The 12,743-nt window shown below is 36.4% G+C and overlaps 1 protein-coding gene across 1 annotated transcript in view; it reads right to left on the bottom strand.

Moving 5' to 3' along the window:
- The window catches only part of BBS9 (Bardet-Biedl syndrome 9), a 456,168-nt gene that overhangs the window by 322,633 nt on the left and 120,792 nt on the right, over nucleotides 1-12,743 (bottom strand). The window contains exon 7 of the mRNA XM_032592426.1: nucleotides 7,930-8,014. Within this exon, the coding sequence (XP_032448317.1) occupies nucleotides 7,930-8,014 (85 nt within the window). The remainder of the gene's footprint in view (nucleotides 1-7,929; nucleotides 8,015-12,743) is intronic.

The following is a 12,743-nucleotide window of genomic DNA, read 5'->3' as shown; positions in this document are numbered from 1 at the left end:
ACCTAAAAATACATAAGGAACTAGACAACTCAGTAGCAAATAAACAAACAACCTGATTTAAAAATAGGCAAAGACGTGAACAGATTTCTCAAAAGAAGATATACAAATGGCCAACAATTATATGAAAAAATGCCCAACCACTAAATCATCAGGAAATGCAAATCAAAACCACCACCTTGAGATATCACCCCACACATGTTAGAATGCCTATCATTAAAAAGACAAGAGATAACAAGTTTGTTGGCAAGGATGTAGAGAAAAGGGAACCCTTTTGCACTGTTGGTGGGAATATAAATTGGTACGGCTACTATGGAAAACAATAGGGAGATTTCTCAAAAAATTAAAAACTAGTATATGATCCAGCAATCCTACTTCTGGGCATATAGTCACAGGAAATGAAAACAGAATATTAAAGAGATAACTGCAATCCCATGTTCATTGCAGCATTATTCACAATAGCCACGATATAGAATCAACCAAATTGTCCATTGATGAACAAACGAATAAACAGAATGTGTGAGATATTCTATATAATATACTATATAATGTGTATAATATAATGGAATATTATTCAGTCTTCAAAAGAAGAAAATCCTGCCATTTGTGACAAAATGGATGGACTTGGAAGGCATTATGCTAAGTGAAATAAGTCAGGCACAGAAAAACAAATACTACATGATCTCACTTATATGCAGAATCTAAAAAAGACAAACTCAGGGGCACCTGGGTGGCTCAGTTAGATAAGCGCAGACTTCAGCTCAGGTCATGATCTCATAGTTCATGACTTCGAACCCAGCATCAGGGTCTATGCTGACAGCTTGGAACTTGGAGCCTGCTTTGGATCCTATGTCTCCCTCTCTCTCTGCCCCTCCCCTGCTCACACCCTGTGTCTCTCTCTCTCTCTCTCTCTCTCTCTCTCTCTCTCTCTCTCTCTCAAAAATAAAATAAATACTTAAAAAAATATATTTGAAAGACAAGCTCATAAAAGCAGATGGTGGTTGCCAGGGTCTGAAGGAAGACGTAAATGAGAAGATACTGAATGGTCAAAGGGTACAAAGTTTCAGTTACACAGAATGAATAAATTCTGGAGACTTCATGTACAGTCTAATGACTATAGTTATATTACTGTACTGTTTTGTACATATACTTGAAATTTGTTAAGATAGATCTTAAATGTTCTTACCATAAAAGAAAACAAAGAGAACTATGTGAGGTGATAGATATGTTAATTAGCTTAACTGTGGTCATCATTTCACAATGTACATATATCAAAAGATCATAAATTTATATAATTTTTATTTGTCAATTATACCTCAATAAAGCTGGAGGCAGAAAAAAGACAGGCAGAGGATTGGGTGGGAGAATGCCCTATGCAAAGTGAGCTGGCTGTACAAAGATCCTATGACAGAAAAGGAGGGACCGTGACTTGTTCAAAAAATAATAATACACATAAAGAAGTTATCTGCTTCACTGCAAAATTTCCATAAGAAAAATTTCCATATTGTGTTTACTTTACAAATCAAATTTAATAAGCAGTAAAACCTAACCAATATTTATGTAACTATAATGTTTTAACATAAAGACAATTTAAAAATCTATCAATCTATCTATCTATCTATACACACACACACACACACACACACACACACACACAGAGCAGCCAACAAGCTGTCCCAGTTGCCTAGGCAGGACCCTCAACACCTTAAGAACTATACCAGGGTAACTCCATATCTCTGGAACACGGTCAATGTTCAAACAATGCTTCTTAAAGTAATGAAGGAATGAATTTAAAGTTAACATACTTTTCAGAATTCAGTCCCCACTCAATTAATGCTTTTTAATTGAAAAAAAAAAAAGAGCAAAGGCATCAGCTGACAGACATATACTGAAAATGGCAGTAACAGTGAGATGGCTGCACAAAAGCATGTGGACAGAGAGGAAATAAGAGTGTCCTCAAAGTTAGGTTATAATCAACAAATAATGGATCAAAGAAGAGATATGAAAACTCACATTAAAGATACAAACAAATTTCTGGCCATCAAGATATCATTGAGATATTTATCTACTTTACTAAAATATCTGCAGAAAGTATGAAATCCAAATGGATTTTCTACAAGTTAAAAAAATATAAAAAAAATAAGATTATCTTGGATCTTAATCAGGATTCAACACCAAGAAATCATTTCATTACTGTTAAATTCAAGTGTAACTTATCTATATAAAAAGATTCCACTGTATATAAAACATAAATGTCAGTCCTGTGACAATCACACTTCTCATTACACTTTATTTTATTTTTTAATTTTTTTAAGTTTATTTATTTATTTTGAAAGAGAGAGAGACAGAGAGAGGTGGAGAAAGAAAGCAAGCATGGAAGGGGCAGAGAGAGAGGGAGAGAGAGAATCCCAAGCAGGCTCTGCACTGTCAGCACAGAGTCTGACACAGAACTCGATCTCACAAACCGTGAGATCATGACCTGAAATCAAGAGTCAGACGTTTAACTGACTGAGCCACCCAGGTGCCCCTCATTGCATTTTAATAGGCTGGCATTCTAGCATTAAATATCACTATCTGTAACTTGGGCTGATGTGTCCCTGATTCTGAGATGATGATTCATTCAGGATTCAGGCAAATCAAGTTTCTGAGACTGAAGGATGACATCTAGCCATTAAATTCTTTCAATTCACTAGGTATGAGCGCCCCTCTCTGTGACCTCCTCTTAGAGAAATATACCACATTCTAAATGAATGAGTCTCAAAAAACACAGAAGTTAACTAAGAATAATAATTTTAAAGTTCTTCTACTTCCAGTCAAGAGAGAGTAATAGGAAAAGACTTTACCATCACACCTGAAACAACACAACATGGACAAAATATATGAAACAACAGCTTGCGAGGCACTGAATATCAGACAACAAAGGACAGCAACCCTTTGAAGACCAAACAAATGACGTGAGTAGTAGGACTGTTCCATCCGTGAAGGAGTTTTCAGGCCATGGCGCAGGGTGGAGCAATGCAAGCAAGGCCCAGCAAACTCCCTGAATTAAGGATATGGATGCTGGGAGTTCAGAGAAACCAGAGCAGCTGGAATTCATAAGACAGCAAGCCAAAGGGGAGAAAGCAGCACAGGGACAGAACTTTGACATCTGTGAAGAATCCTCTCAAATATTCATCTGAGTACTTATCAGCACATTCATGTAAGAAAACTACCCAAAGCCAGGGAAAGAACTACCCAAAAGGATTAGAGGTAACAGTGCCCAGCATTCATACTGCCTGGAATACTGCCTGTGTTTGCTAGCCAGACTGGAACACCTCATAATTCAAAGGGAGCTGAGCAGGGCACTCAGAAGCATTTTGCCTAAGGAGTGGGGAATAAGTAGCCCCAGAATGAGCAGTGCTCTGGTCCTATCTAAAAACCCAAAAGGATCTGGGGCGCCTGGGTGGCGCAGTCGGTTGGGCGTCCGACTTCAGTCAGGTCACGATCTTGCGGTCTGTGAGTTCGAGCCCCGCGTCAGGCTCTGGGCTGATGGCTCAGAGCCTGGAGCCTGTTTCCTATTCTGTGTCTCCCTCTCTCTCTGCCCCTCCCCCGTTCATGCTCTGTCTCTCTCTGTCCCAAAAATAAATAAACGTTGAAAAACCCAAAAGGATCAAACTGTCCAAGTATCTTAACTGTGTCCCAGGCCTAAGCTCAAGAAGAGTTCTAGGAATGCAAAAATATCCAGCACTCAAAAGTAAAATGACTATATTTCTCATCTAATAAAAAATCACCAGGTATGTAAAGAAATAAGAAAATATGATTTACAAAAAAAGAGATAAATAAATCAACTGAAACTGACTCAAAACTGATGCAGGTGTTAGAATCAGAAAACAAGGACATTAAAACAATTATTATAACTATACTGTATTCTGTATCTTCAAAAAGTTAAGTAGAGACACGGAAGATATAATAAAAAAAAAAAGCAAATTGAACTTATAAAGATGGAACCCATGGGAATTAATACCAGGTTAGACATACAGAAAAAAGATTACTGGTCTTGAAAACACAGCAGTACATGTCATCCAAAACAAAATAGAGAAAATAAAGTCTGTGAGCTGTGGGACAACTTCAAGTATCCTAAATGCATGTGTAGCTGCAGTCCCCAGAGAAGAGAAAGACGGAAGACAAAAAAAAAAAAAAGTTTGAAGAATTAAGAGTCAATAATTTTCTAATTTTCAAGGTGCCTGGGTAACTTGCTCAGTTGAGCAACCTACTCTTGATTTCAGCTCATGTGATGATCCCAGGGTCATGGGATGCAGTCCCACATCAGGCTCTGCATTCAGCACGGAGCCTGCTTGGGATTCTCTCTCTCCCTCTCTCCCTTTACCCCTCTCCCATTCATGCTCTCTTTCTCTTTCTTAAAACATTTTTTTTCTAAGGGCGCCTGGGTGGCTCCGTCGGTTGAGCATCCAACTTCAGCCCAGGTCATGATCTCGCGGTCCCTGGGTTCGAGCCCCGCATTGGGCTCTGTGCTGACAGCTCAGAGCCCGGAGCCTGTTTCGGATTCTGTGTCTCCCTCTCTCTCTGACCCTCCCCTGTTCATCCTCTGTCTCTCTCTCTGTGTCAAAAATAAATAAACATTAAAAAAATTTTTTTAAATTTTTTTTCTATTTTTCATGAAAACTATAAATTCACAGATACAAGAAGCTCAACAAATCCTAAGCACAAAATAAAGAAAACTACACAAAGCACATCATAATCTAATTGCTTCAAAAAAATGAAAAGAGAAAATCTGAATAGCAGCCACAGAAAGATATGATGAAGAAAGAAGCAAAGACAAGAATGTAGGCAGATTTCCCATGAGAAACAATGGAAGCAAGAAGACAGTGGAGCAACCTCTTAAAATACCAGGGAAGGAAATACCGTCAAACTAAAATCTTATGCCAAAAATATATTTTCAAACAAAAAGGCAAAAATATTTTTTGAGACACAGAAAAACTGAAGGAATTCATTACCAGTGAACTCACATTGAAAGAAATGTGGTGGAAATATGGCCTCCATAAGTTAATGAAGAGTACCAGAAATGGTAACTGCATGGGTAAAAATATATTATTCTTTTCATTTAAATCACATTAAAAGATACTGAATATTTAAACAAAAAATAGTAACAATGTAATATGGAGTTTATAGTATATGTAAAAATATAGCATATGACAATTAGCACAAAGGCTGAAAAACAGAAGTATGGCTCTTATATGTGAAATAGTATACTATCACCTGAGAGTAGATCATGGTAAGTTAAATATTGTAAACTCTAAAGCAACTCCTAACATGACAAAACAAAGAGTTATGGCTAATAAGCCAACAAAGATAAAATGCAATCATAAAAAATACTGAATTAACTCCAAAAGAAAGCAGAAAAACAGGAAAATGGAAATAAAAACAGATGGGACAAATAACAAATGGCCAGATGACAAACTTAAATTTATCCATATTAATAATCACATGAAATGTATATGGTCTAAAACACAAATTAGAAAGCAGAGCATATCATACTAAACAAAAAAAGCAAGACTCAACTATGTGCTGCTTACAAGAAATGCATTTTCAGTACAAAGACACAAATTGGATAAAAGTAAAAATATGGAAACATATCAGAATAACACTAATTAAAAGAAGAATGTTATCAGAGCAAAAAGGTAAAGAGTAATATTTTCAAAAAGGTAAAGAGGGTTATGAAAAAGGGATATGTTCACCATGAGACATAACAATCCTAAATGCTTATGTACCTAATAAAAGAATTTCAAATAAATGAAGCAAAAAACTGATAAAAATGCAAGGAGAAACAGATAATCCACAATTACAGTCAGAGATTTCAATATCCCTGCCTGAATAATTGACAGAAATTAGTCATAATATTAACAAGGATATAGAAAATTTCAACAATGCTATCATCCAATCTAACTAACTGACATTTATAGAACACCCAAGAACAGCAAAAAAAAAAAAAAAAAAAAAAAAAAAAAAAAAAATTCTTTTCAGGTGCTCAATGAAGATTTACCAAGATAGATCATATTCTAGGTCATAAAACAAATCTCAAAAACTCTGAAAGAATTCCAAGTCATACAAAGTATTTCTCTGACCACAAAAGAAATAAATTAGAAATCAACAAGTAGTTAAGAGGTAGCTCTAACATAGGCAGCTTTTAACTGCCTTCCCACAACTACCTTATTAGAAGCATTCCACTGGATAAATTTTGTTTCTCTGCAATATACTTAATGTTCCATAGCATCACAGTCCTGCCAAGTGACTGTGGTGTAACGAAAGGAAGTTTTACTGCTATTTCTTACTCTATTCATTAATTAAAGGAGAATGGGAAAATCACTCATCTGTAATTGCTTTCAGAACACATTCTCAGTGCAAGGCACAGAGTAGTATCAATAAACATGTACAAATAAATGAGTAAAGGATATTCCAGACTAAATAAAAACTATGTGCAGAAGCCTTGAATCAAGAACAGCCATGGAATATTTAGAACAAGAGAAGACCGTGTGGCTGAAGTGCAGAATATATGGGACAAATGGAAGACAACTACTATTGAGGAGGAGGTAAAGGACAAATTGATCATCATTATCATTGTCATCTTCATCATCTAGACATCTTTGTTAAGTGCATTATATATATATTTCCAAAGGCAACACTGTAAAATAGGTATCGTCACCATTTTGCAACTAAGAAACTTAAGGCTTAGCATGGTTAATAAACTTGCTCAAAATTAGTAGTAAATACAGCTCTCAAGATCTGACTCCAAAGTCTATCCTTTAACTATTATTAGTATGGTGCCTCCAAATTCTGTGAAAAAATATGCCATATTTGTATTTGTTGTGCTCTCTTTCACTTTTTACTAGTATTAAGAAAATGTTTTCATGTCATTCTTGGCTCTTCAAGTTGGCCTGCCTTCCTATCTTAATTTCTGTATCCTAATATAGAAAATTGATTTTCTCTAATATTTTTACTTCCTTGGTATTCTAAATTCCACATTATTTCTTCATGTAGTTTCTTTCATATGTGGCCATTTCAAATTCACTTTACTGTTTCCATCATAATTTTCAGTTCCTTCTGTTTTTCCTTCCTGTCGATGGTGGTTCTCCGGATAAAGAATTCCCTATCATCATTTATCTCCTAATTTTCATTAAATGGAGAATTTACCATTTACAATTTTTCCTCAAACTATTTTTCAAGTTACCAAACTTCCACCTTGTCATTTGGCCAATTTTATCTTTGTGGGCTGTGAATTTTTATCTTTTACTTATATATTTAATCACACGCCTACTAGTAGCAATATTTTTGCCTATTAAAGGTTTCTTTAAATTTTTCTCCTTTTCCTACATTAGTTTATAAACACTTCAGTTAAAAGCAACTCCATCTGGGCATTTATAATTCTAGTAGTGCAACTCTATAATCTTGAAAAATGGGGTGCTTCGGTGGCTCAGTCAGTTAAGCTCCCAACTCTCAATTTAGGCTCAAGTCATGATCTCAAAGTTCGTGAGTTCAAGCCCTCTGTTGGACTCTGAGCTGACAGAGGGGAGCCTGCTTGGGATTCTCTCTCTCTACCTCTCTTTCTCGCCCCTCCCTCACTGTCTCACCCTCTCTCTCTCTCTCAAAATAAATAAACTTTCTGTACCTCCCTTACTCTCTCAGTCTTTCTCTCTCTCTCAAAATGAATAAACTTTGTTTTTAAATCTGATAAATTATGACACAGCCAGGCATGTGTCTCCATTGCTCAATAATAGTCAACTGAATTTTTTCCCATTGATAGAATCATAACATAGAAAAGAAAAATAGCTAAAATAAATATTTTTAAAAATTTTCTTTCCAGAATCTGCATTCTGAAGAAAATCTGTGATTAGATACAATATTACTGAAATTTTTATATATTAAAAAAGGCCTTACAACAAGTCTTTTTCCAGAACCAAGTTTTTGTTGTTCAGTCTCCTGTCTTTTATCTGCATCCGTTGCAAAAGCAAGCACCTGGTACCTGTTTGAAAGACATGAATAATTATAAATGATTTTACAGTTAAAAAGCATAAGTTATTTTAAACTTTAAAATCACATAATCTATAAACTTTACAAACTGCTTTTCTGGGGGGCACCTGGGTGGCTCACTGGGTTAAGTGTCTGACTTCAGCTCAGGTCATGATACTGGTGGTTCGTGGGTTCAAGCCTGCTTTGGATTCTGTGTCTCCCTCTCTCTCTGTCTCTGTCTCTGTCTCTCTCTCTCTCTCTCTCTCTCTCTCTCTCAAAATATATAAACATTAAAAAAAATTAATTGCTTTTTTTCTTGGTTTTAAAAAACTGAAATTTAAGATCGAATTCTTCTTGAATGACACTGTGACATGAGACTATGTAAACCTGTCATGATAAAGAAATTATAACTATATCCTAAAATTCAATATTGGGTAAAGAGCTCTGCCAACGGTCAAAGCATTTCCATTAGAATTTTATGTGACGAACAACAATAGCTAAGAAAGATCCGGCACCAAAACTTCACATAGAAAAAAATGTAAATAATTCAAAGCAGCCAGGTGTAGTAGAAACTGTTAATAGATATTCTATGGAACCCAGAAGACCGGAGTTTAACCCCCAGCTAAGCCACTTACTAGTTGGCAAATTAATTACTCCATGTCTTATCTTCCCCATCTACAAAATGGGAATAATAGTCTCTAACTCAAACATGGATAAAAGAATTTAAAAATAATTTAGTGCCTAGTACAGTAACTGGCATATATTAGGTGCCCAACAGATTGACAGACAGATACAGATTTACACATATATAAAGATCAATCACCTAGTAGTTTATCTGGTATGTAATAAGTTCTCAATAGGGGGCATTACAGACATTATGGCTTTCTGTAAGTATTTTATAGTTTTTATTTCATTAGTAACATTTGGTTCAAAGCATTATTTAAAACAATTTATACAGGGCACCTGGGTGGCTCAGTCAGTTAAGCATCAGACTCTTGATTTCAGCTCAGGTCATGATCTCACGATTCGTTGAGTTCAAGCCTAACACTGGGCTTGGGATTCTATCTCTCCCCGTTCTCTCTGCCCCTACCCTGCTCACACTCTCTCTCAAAATAAATAAACTTTAAAAAAATTATAAATATCATTTGATCTAGAAATGATTAATTTAACAAATAAAATTTAAATTCCCTATTTCCCATAATATAATGTTATATTGTTAAAGAAATAATCCTACTCTAAATGAAGAAAGTTTAGGTTCACAAATTCCTTTCTTTCCTATGAATCAAAACTCTTGGGGCGCCTGGGTGGCGCAGTCGGTTAAGCGTCCGACTTCAGCCAGGTCACGTTCTCGCGGTCCGTGAGTTCGAGCCCCGCGTCAGGCTCTGGGCTGATGGCTCAAAGCCTGGAGCCTGTTTCCGATTCTGTGTCTCTCTCTCTCTCTGCCCCTCCCCCGTTCATGCTCTGTCTCTCTCTGTCCCAAAAAATAAATAAACGTTGAAAAAAAAAATTTAAAAAAAAAAAAAAAACTCTTACATTGTTCTTCCACAGCTAAGAGGAAAATCAGTAGATATATCTGGACGTCTCATACTGTCTAAGAGAAAGATATCTGAAAGTATAAAACTCAGGGCCCTGAATGAATAAAAGCAACATGGAATACCTAAATAGGCATTGAAATGTACACTGGTATGCAAATGTCATATACTAACTCTTAAACTATCTCAATCAGGAATACTTTGTAAAGAAAAAAAAGCCTTTACTTGCAGTTGGATGCAGAATGACTATGAATTAAGGCAGATCTTGCAAGGTATTTATTAAAATCAGTCCTATGGTTAATATGAAAGCTTAATGTATATGAATTTTACCAATTTAGCAAAGATATAGTAGTGATCCAATACATCTAATATATCTAAGCTCTGACAAAGAAAAAAACTATTATATGGTCTGTATCCATCAGGACCTCCCAAGTAGTTGTAGAGATTCATATACAAATAAGTACAATTCAGAGTGCCCTGTGCCAATAATAGAAGATATACACATAGTACCATGGGAACATGATGGCAGACACAAGTAATTGGAATGGAGGAAATATGTATGTTTTTGATATAGGTTCAGGAGAAGAAAGCTAGGTTTTAAAGAATGAGTGAAAACCCATCATACTGGTAAAGGGGTAAAGGCATTATGGCAAAGCCAACAGCACATGAAAAGGCATGCAGTAAAAGAGACATGAAAGGCCACAACAGGAGTTTAGGAGAGATGCATGGCAGGGAGGAATGAGTCATGGGAAACGAGACAAAAAAGGTAGGAGGGTAAAGATCTCAGCCTTGTAAAATCATGCTAAGAAATTCCATGGGCAGTTTCAGCAAATATGTCCATACCATTTGAGAGTGACCTGCAAAATCCCTAAGTCTCCAACAGTGCCAAATAATTAGACCTCACATTCCAACCTTCATATAGGATTGTTTTACTCTTCCCAGTTCACAGTATCAGAAATAGTATGCACTGGTGACTAAAACATCAGCCCAGACCTGGGCCTGCTATAGATCCAACCTCAGGCAATTAATTACATAGGCGGTTCATTTCCTGCACACACCAACCTACTAGAGGAAGATATGGATATTAATGAGATTGTCGTAAACATCCAAAGCTTTTGAGCTGTTTGAAGCTTCTTATAGAACTACAAAGCATTATTATTTCATCCAGGCCCCTAAAGTGGCCTCATTAACATCAAACAGCAGGCAGAGACACAGCCAAAATTGACTCCTGATTTCCAAATCCAGACCATTTCTCTTCCTGGAAGACAACTCACAAGAGCATTTTATTACTAAACGTAATTGACAGTAAATTTAGATGATGACAAACTTACAATACCATCTATTTTATAGTTCTTCCCTAAATCCTCTTTCTGTGACCAATAATGTACATGGAAACTTATTTCCAAAACCAAACAATTCCAGGCAGAATAGGAAATTTCAAAATAAAGAAAACATTTGGTGTTTTTTTTTCTTACCACTTGAATGTTCAGTGATAGAAGTTGAAGAATAAAATTCCCTTGTTGTGACTGCTGAGAGAATAATCAGGCACAGTGTAGTAAGATTTCACGAAAGAGTGTGTCCTATGTGTTTCTCAACAGAAAGGCACTAATCACAAATACATCAAGTCCAGATGAATGGTAGCACTTTTTGACCGAATAGCCACAAAGGCTTAGCAGATCCTGTGGAGCACCAATGACAAACTCAACCATATAATTTAGTGCTCTTCCATGCCACATCGTAAAAACCAGCAGCAAGTAACTAAAATATGGATTGAGGTGTCACAGAATACAAAAGTAAACCCTCCAAAATCATTTATTTTCAAATGAAACATATACCTCAAAGGTACCAGGAGATTTTGGAAACTTGATATTTAACCCAGAGAACTCTACTAGAAATGGAAGCTCCGGATACAGAGCATTACTAAATTCATTACAAACAGAACTAAAACATTCTTAGTTATGCCAGGATCACTTTAATTGAAAGATACCAGCAACAAAATAGAAACTTTCCTTACAACTTTTCACTCCTTCGTCAAGTTATGGTTAAACATCTATGTTTGGCAATGTACAATGCTAGGCATTACAGGAGTCACAAAATCCCTGCCATCAGCCCTGTCAATGAGAAAAAGAAGCAAATATGTAATATCAGTTAAAGTGTGATGACTACTTGTGGAAAGAGCAGAAAAACTACTCCGCGAATTGAGAAGGAGATGTTACAGCTAGGTCAGGAAAGAACTGAAGGAGAGAGGGGAGGCTTACGGACACAATTTCCATATACAGAAAAGAAAGGAAAAACTTCAGAGTGTAGCGTGAGCAAAAGAGGAGAAAGAGAAAAGCCGTAAACATATCTGGAAAACAAACATTTCAATTTGGCCAGAGCCTAAGGCTACTGAAGAATACAATATTCTTTCTATAATATTGCCAATTAAACTCTACAAGTACATTTTTTTTAATGTATGAAATTTATTGTCAAATTGGTTTCCATACAACACCCAGTGCTCATCCCAAAAGGTGCCCTCTTCAATGCCCATCACCTACCCTTCCCTCCCTCCCACCCCCCCATCAACCCTCAGTTTGTTCTCAGTTTTTAAGAGTCTTTTATGCTCTGGCTCTCTCCCTCTAACCTCATTTTTTTTCCTTCCCCTCCCCCATGGGTTTCTGTTAAGTTTCTCAGGATCCACATAAGTGTGAAAACATATGGTATCTGTCTTTTTCTGTATGGCTTATTTCACTTAGCATCACACTCTCCAGTTCCATCCACGTTGCTACAAAGGGCCATATTTCATTCTTTCTCATTGCCACGTAGTACTCCATTGTGTATATAAACCACAATTTCTTTATCCATTCATCAGGTGATGGACATTTAGGCTCTTTCCACAATTTGGCTATTGTTGAGAGTGATGCTATAAACATTGGGGTACAAGTGCCCCTATGCATCAATACTCCTGTATCCCTTGGGTAAATTCCTAGCAGTGCTATTGCTGGGTCATAGGGTAGGTCTATTTTTAATTTTTTGAGGAACCTCCACACTGTTTTCCAGAGTGGCTGCACCAATTTGCATTCCCACTGACAGTGCAAGAGGGTTCTAGTTTCTCCACATCCTCTCCAGCATCTATAGTCTCCTGATTTGTTCATTTTAGCCACTCTGACTGGCATGAGGTGATATCTGAGTGTGGTTTTGATTTATATTTCCCTGATGAGGAGCGATGTT

The sequence above is a fragment of the Lynx canadensis genome, chromosome A2 (genome assembly GCF_007474595.2).
Source record: "Lynx canadensis isolate LIC74 chromosome A2, mLynCan4.pri.v2, whole genome shotgun sequence".
Classification (NCBI taxonomy): domain Eukaryota; kingdom Metazoa; phylum Chordata; class Mammalia; order Carnivora; family Felidae; genus Lynx; species Lynx canadensis.
This window is presented reverse-complemented; position numbering and strand designations above follow the sequence as displayed.